The 21083-nt window shown below is 44.4% G+C and overlaps 1 protein-coding gene across 1 annotated transcript in view; it reads left to right on the forward strand.

Moving 5' to 3' along the window:
• Positions 1 to 6934, forward strand: part of PARD6G (par-6 family cell polarity regulator gamma) — an 81230-nt gene extending 74296 nt beyond the window's left edge. Inside the window, exon 3 of the mRNA XM_072814105.1 lies at positions 4279 to 6934. Within this exon, the coding sequence (XP_072670206.1) occupies positions 4279 to 5111 (833 nt within the window). The 3' untranslated portion in view covers positions 5112 to 6934. The remainder of the gene's footprint in view (positions 1 to 4278) is intronic.
• Positions 6935 to 21083: the final 14149 nt, after the last annotated feature.

Consider the following 21083-nt stretch of genomic DNA (forward strand, 5'->3'; position numbering starts at 1 on the left):
TGCTAACTTTGGGCTTTAGGTTTTTTAATAGTCTTTTTTAGGTGTAAGGTTAGATTGAGACTTTTCTTGTTTCTTGAGGTAGGCGTATCTATAAACTTCCCTCTTAGAACTGCTTGTGCTGCATCCTAAAGAATTTCAACTACTGTGTTTCCATTTTCATTTGTCTCCAGGAACTTTTATTTCGCTTGATTTCTTTGTTGATCCTTTGTAGCATGTTACTTAGCCTTGACATGTGTGTGGCTTCTTCCATTTTCTTGCATTTGATTTCTAGTAATACCATTGTGGTCACAAAAGGTGCTTGATATGATTTCAATCTTCTTAAATTTATTGAGACTTGTTTTGTGACCAAATATGATCTGTCCTGGAGTATGCACCACATGTGGTTGATAAGAATGTATATTCTTTTGCTTTGGGATGGAATGTTCTACATATATCTGTTAGGTCCATCTGGTCTAATGTGTCATTTACAGCCACTGTTTCTTTATTGATTTTTCTGTCTGGAATATCTATCCATTGATGCAAGTGAAGTGCTAAAGTCTCCTACTATTATTATTAGTTTATCCCTTTAGAATGTTGGTAGTTGCTTTATGTATTTAGTTGCTTCAGGTTGCATGCATGTTTGTGATTGTTATATCCTCTTGTTGGACTGGTCCTTTTATCATTATGCGATGCCCTTCTTTGTCTCGTTATAGTCTTTATTTCAAAGTCTAGTCTGTTCAATATAAGTATTGCTATCCCAGTTGCTTTTTTTTTTTTCTTCATTAGCATGGAATATCTTTTTCCATCCCTTCTCTTTTTATCTGTGTATGTCTTTAGATCTAAGGTGAGTCTCTTACAGACAGCATATAGATGGATCTTGTTTATAGATCCATTTACCCCATGTCTTTTGATTGGAGCATTAAATTATCAATAGGTTATGTAATTATTGCCATTTTGTTCACTGTTTTCTGATATAATTCTGTTCCTCTCTTCTTCTCTTGTTCTCTTCCCTTGTGATTTGATGACTTTCTTCAGTGTTATGCTTGGATTCCTCTCTATTTTTTGTGTATCTATTTATTGGTTTTTGGCTTGTGGTTATCATGAGATTCATGATATATGTATAGCATATATACAGCAATCTATATTAAGTCAAAAGCACTCTAAAAAATAATTTATGGACATGATGTATTTTACTTTATTTTGTGTATCCCCAAGTTTTATAGATATAATTTATTTTACCACTTTTGCTTGTTAATATTCATACTAGTTTTGTAACTCTTAATGAGTATATTAATTATACTACATTTACTATGTTTTTGCTTTTTATCTGTGAAATTTTTCCCTTTCATAATTTTTGTACTTCTAGTTATGGCCTTCTCTTTTCCACTTATAGAAGTCCCTTTAATGTTTCTTATAAGGCCAGCTTAGTAGTTAGGAATTCTTAATTTTTGTTTGTCAGGGAAACTCCATCTCTCCTTCAGTACTGAATGATAGCCCTGCTGGACAGAATGTTCTTCTTGTAGGGTTTTTTCCTTTCAGCACTTTGACTATAACCTATTACTCCTCCCTGCAAAGTTTCTGCTGAAATATCAACTGACAGTCTAATAGGCTTTCCTTTTTACGTAGCTAGTAGCTTTTCTCTTGCTTGCTTTTAAGATTCTCTGTTTAACATTGACATTCTAATTATCATATGTCTTGGTATGTAACTCCTTGGGTTCATCTTTTTGGGGATCTCTCTGTTTCCTGGACCTAGATCCCTTTCCTTCTTCAGGTTAGGGAAGTTTTCAGTTATTATTTCTTCAAATAGGTTTTCTATACCTTTCTCTATCTCCTCTCCCTCTAAGACCCCTGTCCCATGAATCTTAAACACTTAGCCCTTAACCTGTCTCATCATTTAATTTTTTCCTTTTGTTGTTGTTCAGCATGGGTGCTTTCCATGACTGTCTTCCAGACCATTGATTGATCCATTCTGCATCCTCAAATCTGCTATTTGTTTTCTCTGATATAATTTTCATTATACTTATTGGATTCAACTTTTTTAATACTCTCTCATTACTAAAGTTCTCAGAGTTCATCTACTCTTTTTTTCAAGTCTGGTGGGTATCTTTATGACCATTACTTTGAATTCTTTATCAAGTAGGAAGGTGGTTTATCTTCATTTCCTTAGGTCCTTTTCGGAGGTTTTGTCTGATTCTGTGTTTATTTCTATGTATTAGATCCATCAGCTATGTCTCCTGGTCTTGAAGTGATAGACTCACACAAAAGATGTCTTTTGGGGCCATAGTCCCCTCTGGTCATCAGAAGCATGTGCTTCAGGGTTGTCCCCTGGGTGGGCTGCTGGGAGTATGTTGGTAGGGGGAGCTGTCCCCCATCCTGGGGCCAGGAGTCCCTGTGCAGCAGTGTCCGTCCCAGCTGGGGCTACCCCCTGGGTGTGGCAGATGGAGGAGTGCCTGCCAAGGCCAGGCAAGCAGGACCAGCACGTTAGATGGAGAGTGCCAGTAGTGGTGCCTGGCCAGCTAGGCTGAAAGAGGGCAAAACAGTAGTGTCCATCAGCACTTCCATTCCCAAAGAAAGCACCTGCAGATTCCTGCCCCTGCAACACATGCCCTAAAATCTGTCAGTAAGTTTCCCTTACGTATACTCCAGGCACTTCTCAGACTGCTGCCTCTGTACTGGCTCTGAAGCCAAGTGATACAGTACACTAGCCTTCCAAAAGCAGCCCTGCTCTCCTGGAGTTAGGCTCCACTAGTTTTCAAAGCTCCCGGGGTTGAGCCTTGCTGATTTTCAAAGCTAGACATCAGGAGGGCTCATCTTCCTCGTACAGGGTCACCCTGGGGGTTTGATGCCATCAGTCCTCAGGGAGGACCTCTGCAACTGTGATAGCCATCCTGCATGTGGGTCATGTGCCAGGAATTTGCTTCCTGTCTTTGCCCCTCCTGCCCTTCTTGGTGTGGCTTTTTCTTTCTGTCCTTGGCTGTGGAAGAGTTGTCCTGCTAGCCTCAGGTTCTCGGGTTGAGTTGCCTTCTGTGTGGTGGATGCCTTGTGTGTCCGTGGGGGGAGGTGAGCTCAGACTCCTCTACTCTCAGCCCCACGGTCTCAGGGCATTCATGTTAATGTCTGACCAGTAGATCTGACATCAGGTCTTTTTTAGGGACAGATTCTGTAGAATTCCCTTTTTCCTTTCAATGGGCCAAACTCCCTGTGCCTTGTGATTTTTTGGCTGAACATGGCACATTCGAATCTCCTGATGTGGTGACTCTGGAAATCAGACTCCCCTTCCCCACCCCCCTTTCCCAGGCTTTGCTGTTTTGTTGTCATCATTCTTTGGATGGTGGCAGGCTGCCTCTGTGCTGAGGATCAGCCCAAGGTGCAAGCTCAGTGTCTTCTGGGGTCTTCTCTGAGCCTTCCCTTGGGCAGGCACCATCCGTCCTAATTTCCCACGTGTGCAGCTGTTTCTGAATGTCCTAATGTGTGGCTCCCCAAAGGGGAAAAGTGAGAAACCACAGGGGCATCAGGGGGCACCCGCCCTCTCAGTGCCATTGCAGTCACGCAAGCTGGAGCCAGAGCAGCGACAGCAGTGGCCGCAGCCTCTGTATCTGCACCTGTGAAGTCAGAGCACAGACTCTGCTCTTGGAAGGAAAGGGTCCTTCCTGCTGACCTGGCGTCAGCAGGCGGCTCCTGAAACACATGCACAGCTGCCTGCTGCAGGGCTGAGTAGCTGCCCCTGTGCTCCAAGCTAGAATAGACCAGAACTGGCTCCTTCTGCTGGACAGTTGGAATCCTTCAGCAGACTCCACTATCCCAAAATAGTCCCATCAGCCAGATTCTGCCCCTGCAGTGGTCGCTGAGGTCGGGGAGAGTCCTGGCGCTCCCTGAGCTGCCCTCCTCCCAAAGTCCAATCAGGCACTTAAACTTTCCATCTATTGCAGTTTCTTGTTTCTTCCTCTCCACCTTTCATTCATTTTGTCGACTGCCTGTGGGTGGTTCTGGAGATTTGCAGAGAGCTAACTTTAGGGATTGGACTTGAACTCTTGGGCCAGCTCAAGTGATGCCAGGATCACTGCGGACTCAGTGAAACAACTCAGGAAGTCCCTCCATAGCATCCTGGCGGCTGAGACCTGCTAGGCATGTGGGTGAGAGTCCTGGGAGTCCATGGAAGCCAGAGGTAACTGTGGTGCTCAGTGCCTGGGAGTTTGGCAGCCCGGGGCCCAGCCAACAGGTGGGCAGCAGAGAGGCGGGCCCAGGGCCCCCACCCTCCACTACTGTGCCCCATCCTGATCGTCCCCTCTGCTGTTTCAGAGGAGGCCGAGCATGGCAGCTTCGGGGCTGGCTCGCTGTCCCGCCGCAGGAAGGCACTGGCACTGCGTGAGGACGGCCCCCGCCGGCGGACGCACCTGCACATCGGCCTGCCGCACGACTTCCGCCCGGTGTCCTCCATCATCGACGTGGACATCTTGCCCGAGACGCACCGCCGCGTGAGGCTGTACAGGCACGGCTGCCAGAAGCCGCTGGGTTTCTACATCCGCGATGGCACGAGCGTGCGCGTGGCCCCGCAGGGCCTGGAGAAGGTGCCTGGCATCTTCATCTCGCGCATGGTGCCCGGCGGCCTGGCCGAGAGCACCGGGTTGCTGGCCGTGGATGACGAGGTCCTGGAGGTGAACGGCATCGAGGTGGCGGGGAAGACGCTGGACCAGGTCACGGACATGATGATCGCCAACAGCCACAACCTCATCGTCACGGTCAAGCCGGCCAACCAGAGGAACAACGTGGTGCGCGGCAGCCGCGTGGCGGGCGGCTCGGGCCGCTCCTCGGACAGCGGGGCCAGCCGCCACAGCCTGCCCGCGGCCCCCGCCCCGCTGCGCCTGCAGCCCGACGACGTGGACAGCGACGACGAGCCCGACGTGGTGCTGGAGGGCGTGCTGGGGCCGCGGCCGGTGCCCAGGCTGCCCCCGCCGCCCCCGCCGCCCCCGCCGGGCAGCCAGGCGCGGGTCAACGGCGCAGGCCCCGGGCTGGGCAGGGAGGGCCCGGCGCACCGGCTGCTCAGCTCGCTGCGCGCAGACCCGCGCCACAGCCTGGCCCTGCCGCTGCCCCCGGGGGCGGTGGAGGAGCACGGCCCGGCGGTCACGCTGTAGGCCCGCGCCGCCCGGCAGCCCGCCACCCGGCTCTTCGTCCATCCCGCCTCCTGGCCCGCACCCCGGGCTCGCTTTATTCAAACCTGCCGACAGAAAATACAGATGCTATTTTTACAGAACTTTTGCGTAGAACATCACACGCACTCATTTGCGGTCTGCGTCCTGCCGAGGTCGGTCCCGGCCCTTTCCCGAAATGGCAGAAAGGATCTGACTGCGTGCAGAAAAGATTTCATTCAGAAATTTTTAAAGATACTTTTATAAATGAAGCTTTAAAATTACTTTTTAAATACAGTCAAATTTGTGTTTTTAACGTGACTTGTGCAAAAACAACCTGTCGAGTCAGCACTGTTTTTACTGTGCTCCAGCTGACTTGCAGAGACTGGTTTCTAACAATACATACCAAACCTTTAACAGGTAGGACTATAAACAATGAATCTCAAATTTTCACATTATTTACAGCTCTATTTCAGATAGCCCAGTGGGTGTCGAACTCTCAGACATCCCTGGAAAAAAGACCTGGTGTGAAACAGTCCGGCAGTGCCTGCAGGTGGTCAGAGGCGGCTTGTCTTCAGCCTCTGAGGGCAAACGCCACCTCTGCTGGATGGCACTGTATGCTCAGCAATACTTCTCTGACCAAAAGCCAATATAGATAAAAACTAGTCTTGTAGACTGATTGAGGGCAATTTTTGAAATATTGTCAGCAGAAAGGATGGATCCACCTACCACAAACCCCAGATACGCCTTTAAAAGCTGTCATTTGGTTGTATAGTTTCTCTTATCTCTGTTTTTAAATTACAAGTCACATGAAAATTAATTATTTTTAACACATTAAATTCACTGTCACTTCCTTTTTGATCTTCCAGAAATATTTTATATATTCAGTAATTTTAAAGATTTATTCATGTTTGACCCAGTTTTACATGAAGTGTATTTTGTTTGAGTCCACTGTCGAGGAGAAAATATTACACTTATACTTCGAGAACTCTGACCAAACAAAGCTTTCATATAAATACAGGTAAAAATATTTTTCTAGGATGCCTTTCCAGGCAATGCTTCTCCTGTGGCACAGCAACCCCTGCTGGTCGGTGGCAGAACTGTCCTGCTGCTAACAAACGGGAAAACCCTATGTCAACATCTCCATTTTTCCTGAATTCGTTAAGTGTAAAAGCAAATTAATTTTCTTTTGGAAACTATTTATTGGGCAGAAATAGCTTTTATTGAGTAGTTGTGGTCTCCTGCACCTATGTTTGATGTTATTATTTGTATACCGGGATCACTGTTGGTTTTATTCCTAAGCAAAGGGAGGACCAGAGATGCTCTCCCTTTGAGGTCTAGGCAGAGAGTCCAAATGCACCCAAACTTACGGGCTCCAGTGAACTGTATGAGCATCTTTTTTGGCACCTAAGCAGTCAGAAGTGGGTTTTTTCTTACTACAATAAGTATAGAACCAAAACTCTAGTGCTACTTACTATCAGAAATGAAATGTTCTTTTACTAAGTTATTGCTGGTTATTGAATATCTTGTTGAGTAACTGGATCTGTTACCAAGAAGGAACGTTATATTTCTTACCATGTTTTAAATTAAGTAAATGTGAATAATTTTTTAAAGAAAAAAAAAAGAAGCCTCCTCAGACTTGTATGCTGTTGTTCATAATTTTAGGGATTCTGAATTTCTTGGAACAGCTGCTTCAGTGTATTTTTGTACCATATCTTCTGCCATTTTCTTTTTAAAACAAAACAAAACAAAAATACTATGTTGTATTACACATTAAAGTTTTCTTGGTTTTATATATCAAAGAATAAAAACTTTTTCTTTGCATTTAATATTTTTCACTTGTGTTCTAAATGTTGGAGAGGTTAGCAGTGTTGGTGATGAGCAGAAACTCATCCCTCAGAATGGAATGCTATTTAGCAAGAGCCTATCCTGTGCCATATGTTTCCACTTAATCATCACACGTAGCCAATAGCATTATCCCCATTTTGCAGAGAGAAAATGGACTCAAACACAAGCATGTGTAGGTCATTTCAAATAATGAAATTATAGTTGTATTTGATGGGAGATGGATGCATCTTAGATCTAGAAACTTCTTTTTAAGTCCTTTTGAAAAAGGTTTTCCAAATACTTCCTACACATCTCTCCCTAAATATGCCCAGGTTTGCAAATTTGCCATTCATCCTTTCTCACCCTGACATTACGTACGATGCATAGCAGCATGAGTTCCCCATTCAGTCATTACAGACATTCTGGTGACATCAGCAACCACCAATAACTCCTGGAAGAAATGTGCTCTGTACAGGCATTCATCAACTTAACCCTGTCAGTGACTTTACAGTTTACAGCTGGGGACACTCAAACAACTGGAGTGTCCCTCCACAGTCTGAAGAGATGGCACTGAGCAGAGATGTAGATCTCCCTGACCTGGTAATCCACATTGTCAACCCCAGGGCCTATGCTGCCCTTCAGAGGAGCCAGCCTGTCAGCTGGGCAATGAGGCTAGCCATGAATCACAAGTTACATAGCATCTTGCAGTATTAGACAAAGTGATCATATATGGGCAGTGGGTCTCATGGCAAGTTGCAAAGATACCTTCAAAATGCTGATTGTTATTCTACCAAACATTTAAAGAAGAAATAATACTTATTCCACTATGGCTATTTCAAAAGATAGAAATGGAAGGAATACTTCCAAATTCATTCTATGAGGCCAGCATTACCTTGATCCCCAAACCAGACAAAGACCCCACCAGAAAGGAGAATTACAGATTAATATCCCTGATGAACATGGATGTTAAAATTCTAAGATTCTAGCCAATAGGATCCAACAGTACATAAAGAGGATTATTCACCACGACCATGTGGGATTTATTCCCGGGCTGCAAGGGTGGTTGAACACTCGTAGAACTATTGATGTGTGAGATCACATCAGTAAAAGAAAAGACACGAACCACATGATCCTCTCAGTAGATACAGACAAAGCATGTGACAAAATACAGCATCCATTCCTGATCAAAACTATTCAAAGTGTAGGGATAAAGGAAACATTTCTCAATATCATAAAAACCCTTTATGAAAAGTCCACAGAGAATATCATTCTCAATGGGGAAAAACTGAGAGCCTTTCCCCTAAGATCAGGAACACGACAGGCATGCCCATTCTCACCACTGTTAGTCAACATAGTTCTAGACGTCCCAGTCTCACCAATCAGACAAATAGAAATAAAAGGCATTCAAACTGGCCAAGAAGAAGTCAAACTCTCCCTCTTTGCAGATGACATGATACTGTACATAGAAAACCCAAACGACTCTGCCCCAAGATTGCTAGAACTCATACAGCAATTCAGCAGTGTGGCAGGATACAAAATCAATGCCCAGAAATCAGTGGCATTTCTATACACTGAGACTGAAGAAAGAGAAATTAAGGAGTCAATCCCATTTACAATTGCACCCAAAAGCATAAGATATCTAGGAATAAACCTAACCAAAGAGGTAAAGGATCTATACCCTAAAAACTACAGAACTCTTCTGAGAGAAACTGAGGAAAAGTATTGATGCTCATGGATTGGAAGAATAAATATTGTGAAAATGTCTATGCTACCCAGGGCAATGTACACATTCAATGCAATACCTATCAAAATACCATGGACTTTCTTCACAGAGTTGGAACAAATAATCTTAAGATTTGTGTGGAACCAGGGATGCCTGGGTGGCTCAATGGTTGAGCGAGCATCTGCCTTCAGCTCAGGGCATGATCCCGGGGTCCTGGGATCGAGTCCCACATCAGGCTCCCTGTGCAGAGCCCACTTCTCCTTCTGCCTGTATCTCTGCCTCTTTCTCTGTCTCTCTCATGAATAAATAAATAAAATCTTAAAAAAAAAAAAAAAGATTTCTGTGGAACCAGAAAAGACCTTGAGTAACCAGGGGCATCACAATGCCAAATTTCAAGGTGTACTACAACTTGTGATCATCAAGACAGTGTGGTACTGGCACAAAAATAGACACATAGATCAATGAAACAGAATAGAGAACCCAGAAATGAGCCCTGAACTCTATGGTCAACTAATATTTGGCAAAAGAGGAAAGAATGTCCACTGGAAAAAGACAGTCTCTTCAATAAATGGTGCTGAGAAAATTGGATAGCCATGTGCAGAAGAATGAAACTAGACCATTCTCTTACACCAGACACAAAGATAAACTCAAAAATGGATGAAAGATCTAAATGTGAGACAAGATTCCATCAAAATCCTAGAGGAGAACACAGGCAACACCCTTTTTGAACTTGGCCACAGCAACTTCTTGCAAGATACATCCATGAAGGCAAGAGAAACAAAATCAAAAATGAACTCTTGGGATTTCATCAAGATAAAAAGCTTCTGCACAGCAAAAGAAACAATCAACAAAACTAAAAGACAACCTACAGAATGGGAGAAGATATTTGGAAATGACATATCACATAAAGGGCTAGTATCCAAGATCTATAAAGAACTTATCAAAGTCAACACCCAAGAAACAAACAATCCAATCATAAAATGGGCAAAAGACATGAACAGAAATTTCATCAAAGAAGACATACACATGGCCAACAAGCACATGAGAAAATGCTCCATATCACTTGCCATCAGGGAAATACAAATCAAAACCACAATGAGATACCATCTCATACTAGTGAGAATCGTGAAAATTAACAAGACAGGAAACAACAAATGTTGGAGAGGATGTGGAGAAAAGAGAACCCTCTTACACTGTTGGTGGGAATGTGAACTGGTGCAGCCACTCTGGAAAACTGTGTGGAGGTTCCTCAAAGAGTTAAAAATAGATCTGCCCTATGACCCAGCAATTGCACTGTTGGGGATTTACCCCAAAGATTCAGATGCAGTGGAAAGCCAAGACACCTGCACCTCAATGTTTATAGGAGCAATGTCCACAGTAGTCAAACTGTGGAAGGAGCCTCGATGTTCTTTGACAGATGAATGGATAAAGAAGATGTGGTATATATAGATACAATGGAATATTCCTCAGCCATCAAAGAGGATGAATACTCACCATTTGCTTCAATGTGGATGAAACTGGAGGGTATTATGCTGAGTGAAATAAGTCAATCGGAGGACAACCATTATATGGTCTCACTCATACGGGGAATATAAAAAATAGTGAAAGGGATTATAAGGGAAAGAGGGAAACTAAGTGGGAAAAATCAGAGAGGGAGACAAACCATGAGAGACTCCTGACTCTGGGAAACACACAAAAGGTCGTGGAAGGGGAAGTGGGGGGGTGATGGGGTAACTGGGTGATGGGCACTGAGGAGGGCATGTGATGGGATGAGCACTAGGGGTTATACTATGTTAGCAAATTGCATTTAAATATTTTTTAAATGCTGATTGTTTAAAAATCCAGTTTAGCAAAAATCTGAGACAAGTGTTCCAAAAGAAGGCCATAAAGTTATTTTCACATCTCCATCAAATGTTTCTTAAGAACTCTGATGCACTTCTGGGGTCCTTGATTCCAAGATGACCAGGAAAAGAAGGAAGAGTGATCATGCCCAGGAGGGCCAGGGCTGTGCAAGCCTATCCACCACACCAGCTGCGCCCAGTGGACCCAGAGACACAGCCATTACTGAGCTGGTTATTCAGCACACAGTGGAGGCTACCACCATCACAGACATTTCCGAAGCCAGTATCTTGGATGCCTATGTTCCTGAGCTCTATGTGAACCTACATTACTGTGTGAGCCAGGCCATTCGCAACAAGGTGGTCAGGCTCCGTTCCATGGAAGCACAGAAGGACTGAGCACCCCACCCCGATTTAGACCCATGGCTGCTGCCCCACAACCTCCCCCAATGCCCAGGTAAGGAGCAAAGTCCTTAAGGACTAAAGAACACCTGTTCTCTAGAAACAGGTGAAATGGGGATTATAATGAAGGAATGAAAGCTCTGATGCAAGAATGAGCCAAATATGGGGGAAAGGCCCCCTTTTAGTCCTTGCGTGAAAAGAAATAGCTGCTAGACTGGGTGGTAGCAGGTTGTTCTGTTGGAGAAAACTTATTCATAGCAGGAATTAGTGTGCTGTGGTTTTTGTAGCAGCTCTAAACATCAGTCACAGTGGTCTGAAAGTTCAACTTAAAATTACAGAAAAAGGCTGAACTAGTGGCCAGTCCCTAAAGGCACAAAAATATTTCATATGAATCACCACTAAATTCTACACCTGAATCTAATGGAACACTATTTGTGAACTGGAATAAAAACTTGGAAAAAATATTCAATATACATTGTTTCTATTGAAAGTATAAACCTGCTTAGCTGATTCCTAATTTCTAGGAAGAAAAGATACTCAGTAGACACTTCAAGACTTCCCACTAAAACAGCCTGGAGGGTGCTCCCACACCCTGAGCCCAGAGTGTGGCATCCATGTCTGAATCAACCAAAGCACTTGGCTCACCTACCCCCAGAGGCTCAAACGCAGATCTGTGGCTAGGGCTTGAAAGTTTTCATTTGTAACAAGTTCCTAGATGATGTGGAACCTGCCAGTCCAAGAATTACACCTTGAGAACCATTGGCTAATCCCCAAAACAATTGTTGCCTAGAGAGTTACAGGATTTGCCTTGGAGCAAATGACAATAATGACCAAGAGCCCATCCAACAAGCATCTGGGATTTTCCTCTCATCTGTTACACACTGGCATTGAGACTGTAACGTGACCCCCAGTGACCTGAACACAGACTTCCCAGCATGCAGGAACACTCTCTGCCCTACCTGTACACCCACCTTCCCTCCAGGTCCTCAGTATTTCTCCGCCGGGAAGACACCCCAGGTCAATATACAAACTCTTTTTCCCTTTTATCTTTCCTCATCTTGCTTTCTTCTCTTTTATCTTCATAAAAAGAGAACTTTCAGGAATTGAGAACTTTTCATTAATGAACCATGTTTCCCAAGGAATGGAATAACCCCTATTATGTTAATAAAAAGCAAACAAAATGATTCAACATTGGTCTCTCCAGCCCAGGAAACAAGTGCCATTTTCCCAATTCCCTTCCCCAGGGAGCTATAAAAATGAACACCTGATTTTTTTCTTGACATGAACCATCTTGGCCTCAAACTAATCATCCAGAGGAGGGAGGGTTACATGGAGCCAGCACTGCTGGAGGGAGAAAACGACTTTCGTCCCAGGACAGAGACCTTTGGTTTCAAGCTGCAGTTGCTTTTTCCTCTACGGATGCTTACTTTTTATTCATACCTATGTGCACTGCCAGGAGCCCTTAGGTCACAACATGATCCTACCCGGACGCCCTAACACCCCCAAAGAAGGTGGGAACATGGCCTCACGGCCATGCTGAACCAGTCGCTCAGTCATATGTGGCTGAGACAAAGGCAAGGTTTTCTGACTCAGGATTCACATTCCTGCACTGCCCAGACCTGGTGCAGACTTGGTGCCCCATGGAGTCTTCCCTGCACCTGAGCTCCCTCAGGCCTCTAGGTGTTCAGGCAGGAACCTGGGAATGCCATGAGAAATGTGAGGCTTGTACAGAAGTTCACACCAGGTGTCTTCACGTACCGAACCACAATTTTGACTCTCAGAGCCTTTTCCTGCCTCCTTGTCTCCAAGTGCACCAACCCAAACTACCCACAAAGTGCTGCAGAAAGTGTGAATCGCAGGCACACAACCCCTGAGGAAAAGCAGCACAGACATCCACACAGGTCAACACCAAAACAGAATGTAAGGCATGAACGTGAAAACCAGTTATCTGGGAATGAGGTTTTCAGAAAAATGCAAGTAATCCATTCTGAAGTCAGAAAAAATACAGAATCTCTCACTTAAAAAGAAGGAAAGTAAACAGAGCAAATGACAGTAACAGAGAAGCCCTAGGACTGCCATGTGCTTACAGGACTTCAAGTGCCCAGACTCCTTTGAAGCCTCTGAAAGGTTCCTGGGAGACAGTGAAATTATGTCTGTTTTTTAAACTTTTTTCTTTTCAATAAAAAAATTACATATGCTCTCATTCTGGAAAATCTGAAAAATAGCATGTGCATAAAGAAGAAAACCACCCACAGTAACCCCAGCAGACAATCATGTTGATGTTCAGGGGCTTCCTTGAAAGTCATCAGACAGGAGGAGGGGCACGATGGCGGAAGAGTAGGGTCTCCAAATCACCTGTCTCCACCAAATTACCTAGATAACCTTCAAATTATCCTGAAAATCTATGAATTCGGCCTGAGAATTAAAGAGAGACCAGCTGGAATGCTACAGTGAGAAGTTCGTGCTTCTATCAAGGTAGGAAAACGGGGAAAAAAGAAATAAAGAAACAAAGGCATCCAAGGGGGAGGGGCCCCGCGAGGAGCCGGGCTGAGGCCGGGGCGAGTGTCCCCAGGACAGGAGAGCCGCGGCCCGGAGAAGCAGGAGCTGCACCGACCTTCCCGGGGGAAAGGGGCTCGCGGGGAGCTGGAGCAGGACCCAGGAGGGCGGGGATGCCCTCGGGCTCCCCGGGAGAGTAACAGAGCAACTGCGCGCCTGGACAGTGCGCCGAGCTCCCTAAGGGCTGCAGCACGCACGGCGGGGCCCGGAGCAGCTCGGGGGGCTCGGGGGCGGCTCCGCGGAGGGGGCTGCGGGGCGGGAGCAGCTGGGGGGGCTCGGGCAGAGGAAGAGGCTCCGTGCGGAGGGGGCTGCGCGGTTCCAGGAGCAGCTCGGGGGGGCTCGGGTGGTGGCTCCGCGGAGGGGGCTGCGCGGCCCGGGAGCGCGAATCCACCAGCGCAGGCTCCGGAGCACAGGGCGCCGGGACACAGCCCAGGATCCGGCCTTCCCCCCGGGGCAGCAGAGGCCGGGAAGGCCCAGGACAGCGGGGACGCTCCTGCCCCGAGCTGAGCAGATCAGCGGCCCCGCCACCAGAGCATCCAGGCCCTTGCAGGCTGAGAGCTCTGTATTTACTGCGGGAGCTGACTCCAGGGCTCCAGAGCTGGCCGCTGCCACTGTGGTTGTTCCTCCTGGGGCCTCACGGGGTAAACAACCCCCACTGAGCCCTGCACCAGGCAGGGGGCAGAGCAGCTCCCCCAAGGGCTAACACCTGAAAATCAGCGCAACAGGCCCCTTCCCCAGAAGACCAGCGAGACGGACAAGTTCCAGGGGAAGCCAAGGGACTTAAAGTATACAGAATCAGAAGATACTCCCCCGTGGTTCTTTTTTCTTTTTTCTTTTTTTTTTGTTGTTGTTGTTTTGTTTTGTTTTGTTTTGCTTTCCTTTTTGATTTGTTTCCTTCCCCCACCCCTTTTTTTCCTTTCTTTCTTTTTATTTCTTTTTTTCTTCTTTTTTTTCATTTTTTTTCTTCCTTTTTTTTTCTCTTTCTCTTTTCTTTCCTTCTTTCTCTCCTCTCTTTTTCTCCTTTTCCCAATACAACTTGCTTTGGCCACTCTGCACTGAGCAAAATGACTAGAAGGAAAACCTCACCTCAAAAGAAAGAATCAGAAACAGTCCTCTCTCCCACAGAGTTACAAAATCTGGATTACAATTCAATGTCAGAAAGCCAATTCAGAAGCACTATTATACAGCTACTGGTGGCTCTAGAAAAAAGCATAAAGGACTCAAGAGACTTCATGACTGCAGAATTTAGAGCTAATCAGGCAGAAATTAAAAATCAATTGAATGAGATGCAATCCAAACTAGAAGTCCTAACGACGAGGGTTAACGAGGTGGAAGAACGAGTGAGTGACATAGAAGACAAGTTGATAGCAAAGAGGGAAACAGGAAAAAAGAGACAAACAATTAAAAGACCATGAAGATAGATTAAGGGAAATAAACGACAGCCTGAGGAAGAAAAACTTACGTTTAATTGGTGTTCCCGAGGGCGCCGAAAGGGACAGAGGGCCAGAATATGTATTTGAACAAATTCTAGCTGAAAACTTTCCTAATCTGGGAAGGGAAACAGGCATTCAGATCCAGGAAATAGAGAGATCCCCCCCTAAAATCAATAAAAACCGTTCAACACCTCGACATTTAATAGTGAAGCTTGCAAATTCCAAAGATAAAGAGAAGATCCTTAAAGCAGCAAGAGACAAGAAATCCCTGACTTTGATGGGGAGGAGTATTAGGGTAACAGCAGACCTCTCCACAGAGACCTGGCAGGCCAGAAAGGGCTGGCAGGATGTATTCAGGGTTCTAAATGAAAAGAACATGCAACCAAGAATACTTTATCCAGCAAGGCTCTCATTCAAAATGGAAGGAGAGATAAAGAGCTTCCAAGACAGGCAGCAACTAAAAGAATATGTGACCTCCAAACCAGCTCTGCAAGAAATGTTAAGGGGGACTCTTAAAATTCCCCTTTAAGAAGAAGTTCAGTGGAACATTCCACAAAAACAAGGACTGAATAGATATCATGATGACACTAAACTCATATCTCTCAATAGTAACTCTGAATGTGAACGGGCTTAATGACCCCATCAAAAGGCGCAGGGTTTCAGACTGGATAAAAAAGCAGGACCCATCTATTTGCTGTCTACAAGAGACTCATTTTAGACAGAAGGACACCTACAGCCTGAAAATAAAAGGTTGGAGAACCATTTACCATTCGAATGGTCCTCAAAAGAAAGCAGGGGTAGCCATCCTTATATCAGATAAACTAAAATTTACCCCGAAGACTGTAGTAAGAGATGAAGAGGGACACTATATCATACTTAAAGGATCTATCAAACAAGAGGACTTAACAATCCTCAATATATATGCCCCGAATCCGGGAACTACCAAATATATAAATCAATTATTAACCAAAGTGAAGAAATACTTAGATAATAATACACTTATACTTGGTGACTTCAATCTAGCTCTTTCTATACTCGATAGGTCTTCTAAGCACAACATCTCCAAAGAAACGAGAGCTTTAAATGATACACTGGACCAGATGGATTTCACAGATATCTACAGAACTTTACATCCAAACTCAACTGAATACACATTCTTCTCAAGTGCACATGGAACTTTCTCCAGAATAGACCACATATTGGGTCACAAATCGGGTCTGAACCGATACCAAAAGATTGGGATCGTCCCCTGCATATTCTCAGACCATAATGCCTTGAAATTAGAACTAAATCACAACAAGAAGTTTGGAAGGACCTCAAACACGTGGAGGTTAAGGACCATCCTGCTAAAAGATGAAAGGGTCAACCAGGAAATTATGGAAGAATTAAAAAGATTCATGGAAACTAATGAGAATGAAGATACAACCGTTCAAAATCTTTGGGATGCAGCAAAAGCAGTCCTAAGGGGGAAATACATCGCAATACAAGCATCCATTCAAAAACTGGAAAGAACTCAAATACAAAAGCTAACCTTACACATAAAGGAGCTAGAGAAAAAACAACAAATAGATCCTACACCCAGGAGAAGAAGGGAGTTAATAAAGATTCGAGCAGAACTCACGAAATCGAGACCAGAAGAACTGTGGAACAGATCAACAGAACCAGGAGTTGGTTCTTTGAAAGAATTAATAAGATAGATAAACCATTAGCCAGCCTTATTAAAAAGAAGAGAGAGAAGACTCAAATTAATAAAATCATGAATGAGAAAGGAGAGATCACTACCAACACCAAGGAAAATACAAACGATTTTAAAAACATATTATGAACAGCTATACACCAATAAATTAGGCAATCTAGAAGAAATGGACGCATTCCTGGAAAGCCACAAACTACCAAAACTGGAACAGGAAGAAATAGAAAACCTGAACAGGCCAATAACCAGGGAGGAAATTGAAGCAGTCATCAAAAACCTCCCAAGACACAAGAGTCCAGGGCCAGATGGCTTCCCAGGGGAATTCTATCAAACGTTTAAAGAAGAAACCATACCATTCTCCTAAAGCTGTTTGGAAAGATAGAAAGAGATGGAGTACTTCCAAATTCGTTCTATGAGGCCAGCATCACCTTAATTCCAAAACCAGACAAAGACCCCACCAAAAAGGAGAATTACAGACCAATATCCCTGATGAACATGGATGCAAAAATTCTCAACAAGATACTGGCCAATAGGATCCTAAATACATTAAGAAAATTATTCACCATGACCAAGTAGGATTTATCCCTGGGACACAAGGCTGGTTCAACACCCGTAAAACAATCAATGTGATTCATCATATCAGCAAGAGAAAAACCAAGAACCATATGATCCTCTCATTAGATGCAGAGAAAGCATTTGACAAAATACAGCTTCCATTTCTGATCAAAACTCTTCAGAGTGTAGGGATAGAGGGAACATTCCTCAACATATAAAAGCCATCTATGAAAAGCCCACAGCAAATATCATTCTCAATGGGGAAGCACTGGGAGCCTTTCCCCTAAGATCAGGAACAAGACACGGATGTCCACTCTCACCACTGCTATTCAACATAGTACTGGAAGTCCTAGCCTCAGCAATCAGACAACAAAAAGACATTAAAGGCATTCAAATTGGCAAAGAAGAAGTCAAACTCTCCCTCTTCGCCGATGACATGATACTCTACATAGAAAACCCAAAAGTCTCCACCCCAAGATTGCTAGAACTCATACAGCAATTTGGTAGCGTGGCAGGATACAAAATCAATGCCCAGAAATCAGTGGCATCTCTATACACTAACAATGAGACTGAAGAAAGAGAAATTAAGGAGTCAATCCCATTTACAATTGCACCCAAAAGCATAAGATACCTAGGAATAAACCTCACCAAAGATGTAAAGGATCTATATCCTCAAAACTATAGAACACTTCTGAAAGAAACTGAGGAAGACACAAAGAGATGGAAAAATATTCCATGCTCATGGATTGGCAGAATTAATATTGTGAAAATGTCAATGTTACCCAGGACAATGTACACGTTTAATGCAATCCCTATCAAAATACCATGGACTTTCTTCAGAGAGTTAGAACAAATTATTTTAAGATTTGTGTGGAATCAGAAAAGACCCCGAATAGCCAGGGGAATTTTAAAAAAGAAAACCATATCTGGGGGCATCACAATGCCAGATTTCAGGTTGTACTACAAAGCTGTGGTCATCAAGACAGTGTGGTACTGGCACAAAAACAGACACATAGATCAGTGGAACAGAATAGAGAACCCAGAAGTGGACCCTGAACTTTATGGTCAACTAATATTCGATAAAGGAGGAAAGACTATCCATTGGAAGAAAGACAGCCTCTTCAATAAAAGGTGCTGGGAAAATTGGACAGCCACATGCAGAAGAATGAAACTAGACCACTCTCTTGCACCATACACAAAGATAAACTGAAAATGGATGAAAGATCTAAATGTGAGACAAGATTCCATCAAAATCCTAGAGAAGAACACAGGCAACACCCTTTTTGAACTCGGCCACAGTAACTTCTTGCAAGATACATCCACAAAGGCAAAAGAAACAAAAGCAAAAATGAACTATTGGGACTTCATCAAGATAAGAAGCTTTTGCACAGCAAAGGATACAGTCAACAAAACTCAAAGACAACCTACAGAATGGGAGAAGATATTTGCAAATGACGTATCAGATAAAGGGCTAGTATCCAAGATCTATAAAGAATTTATTCAACTCAACAGCAAAGAAACAAACAATCCAATCATGAAATGGGCAAAAGACATGAAGAGAAATCTCACAGAGGAAGACATAGACATGGCCAACATGCACATGAGAAAATGCTCTGCATCACTTGCCATCAGGGAAATACAAATCAAAACTACAATGAGATACCACCTCACACCAGTGAGAATGGGGAAAATTAACAAGGCAGGAAACAACAAATGTTGGAGAGGATGCGGAGAAAAGGGAACCCTCTTACACTGTTGGTGGGAATGTGAACTGGTGCAGCCACTCTGGAAAACTGTGTGGAGGTTCCTCAAAGAGTTAAAAATAGACCTGCCCTACGACCCAGCAATTGCACTGTTGGGGATTTACCCCAAAGATACAAATGCAATGAAACACCAGGACACCTGCACCCCAATGTTTATAGCAGCAATGGCCACAATAGCCAAACTGTGGAAGGAGCCTCGGTGTCCAACGAAAGATGAATGGATAAAGAAGATGTGGTTTATGTATACCATGGAATATTACTCAGCTATTAGAAATGACAAATACCCACCATTTGCTTCAACGTGGATGGAACTGGAGGGTATTATGCTGAGTGAAGTAAGTCAGTCGGAGAAGGACAAACATTATATGTTCTCATTCATTTGGGGAATATAAATAATAGTGAAAGGGGATATAAGGGAAGGGAGAAGAAATGTGTGGGAAATATCAGAAAGGGAGACAGAACATAAAGACTGCTAACTCTGGGAAACAAACTAGGAGTGGTGGAAGGGGAGTGGGCGGGGGGTGGGGGTGACTGGGTGACGGGCACTGGGGGTTATTCTGTATGTTGGTAAATTGAACACCAATAAAAAAATAAATTAAAAAAAAAAAAGAAAGTCATCAGACATATAACTCAAGAGATGCTAGATATGTAATGGAGACACTACCCAGCAAGATGCATCTTACTTTCTCATGTAATATAGTACAAGAATTTTCCTGAAGCAATAAAAATTGTTCCAAAACAGTATTTAAATAGCTACAGGGACACCTGGGTGGCTCCGTGGTTGAGCGTCTGCCTTCGGCTCAGGTCGTGACCCCGGAGTCCTAGAATCGAGTCCCACATCAGGTTCCCTTCAGGGAACCTGCTTCTCCCTCTGCCTATGTCTCTGTCTCTCTCTCTCTCTCTGTGTCTCCTGTGAATAAATAAATAACATATTTTTAATTAATTAATTAATTAGCTGCAAAATAGGAACTGTACCTGGGTTAAGTTGCCATTTTCCAGATAGATATTGGGTTATTTACAAAAAGTGTGTAAGCTTTGTACCTAAATCTTAGCTTGGGTTTATGATTATTTGCTTAGGTCAGATTGCTAGAAATGAAATGAACAGAGTATGAACAGGGGCACCTGGGTGGCTCAGGTCATGATCTCAGGGTCTTGGGATCAAGTTCTGCATCAAGCTCCCTGCTCAGTGGGGGAGTCTGCTTCTCACTCTCCCTCTACCCCTCCCTCTGCTTATGTGCTCGCTCTCTCTCCCTCTCTCTTGCTTTCTCTCTCTCTCTCTGTCAAATGAAATATTAAAAAAAGAAAAGGTATGAACGCTTTAGAAGTTCAAAAAAAAAATCTCACAGAAAAGTTACAAATACAGCAAAAGGCTGAAGAGTGTAGCCAAACCCATGCCTCAGAACTGTTAGTTACAACTTCCTACCAAGAGGATGTTCTCCTGCGGAGCCCCAGGACAGCCACTGAAACCCATGGATGAGCCAAATCTACCATCACACATAAAACAAGTGCCTCTGAAGTGAGTGGAGCACCTACTCATTTTCCTCACATCTGCAAACAAGAGCCACACCACCGCAGGCAGGAGAGGCTAAGTCTTGATTTCACCAGAATCACTACCCCCAGTGCAATGACCCACAATCGGGAGGGAACTCACAAACCCAGACCTTCTCCCTGATGAGCAAAGTGTTCTGCCCCGCATCAGCACCCCAAAGTCTAAGAGCTGCACTGGAGGAACAAAGCCTCAAAACGTGGTTTTGAGAAACAATGGGGCAGGTGACCCAGAGTGCTAGAGAACCGGAGAAATGCTTCCTCAGGGGTCGCATCCACTCAGCACCCTGGGCCAGGGCGAAGCAGCAGTGTGAAAAGTGCCTTAGATCCATTTGCTAATCCTACAGCATTGGCCTGAGGGGCCAGGGCCTGGCCTGTTCTCTGGGGACAGAGGCATGGCAGGCACCGTGTTTATGCTCCCCTTCTGCCACACTCCACAATAATAGTATTTCCCAGAGAGGAGCTTTTACACATACCTGGTGCCCTGGTTCTTGCAGCTACAGCCAAGGAACACCCGTCAAGTCTGGCTGTCGAAGCCAGAGGGCTTGGGGGCCCATAGGACTGTAAAAATCAGAGACAGCTGTTGGCAAAATACCTCCCCAAGGTCACTGAACAGACAGCAGTCTGAAACCTACTTCCATCT

The sequence above is a fragment of the Canis lupus genome, chromosome 1 (assembly GCF_048164855.1).
Source record: "Canis lupus baileyi chromosome 1, mCanLup2.hap1, whole genome shotgun sequence".
In the NCBI taxonomy this organism is placed as follows: Eukaryota; Metazoa; Chordata; class Mammalia; order Carnivora; family Canidae; genus Canis; species Canis lupus.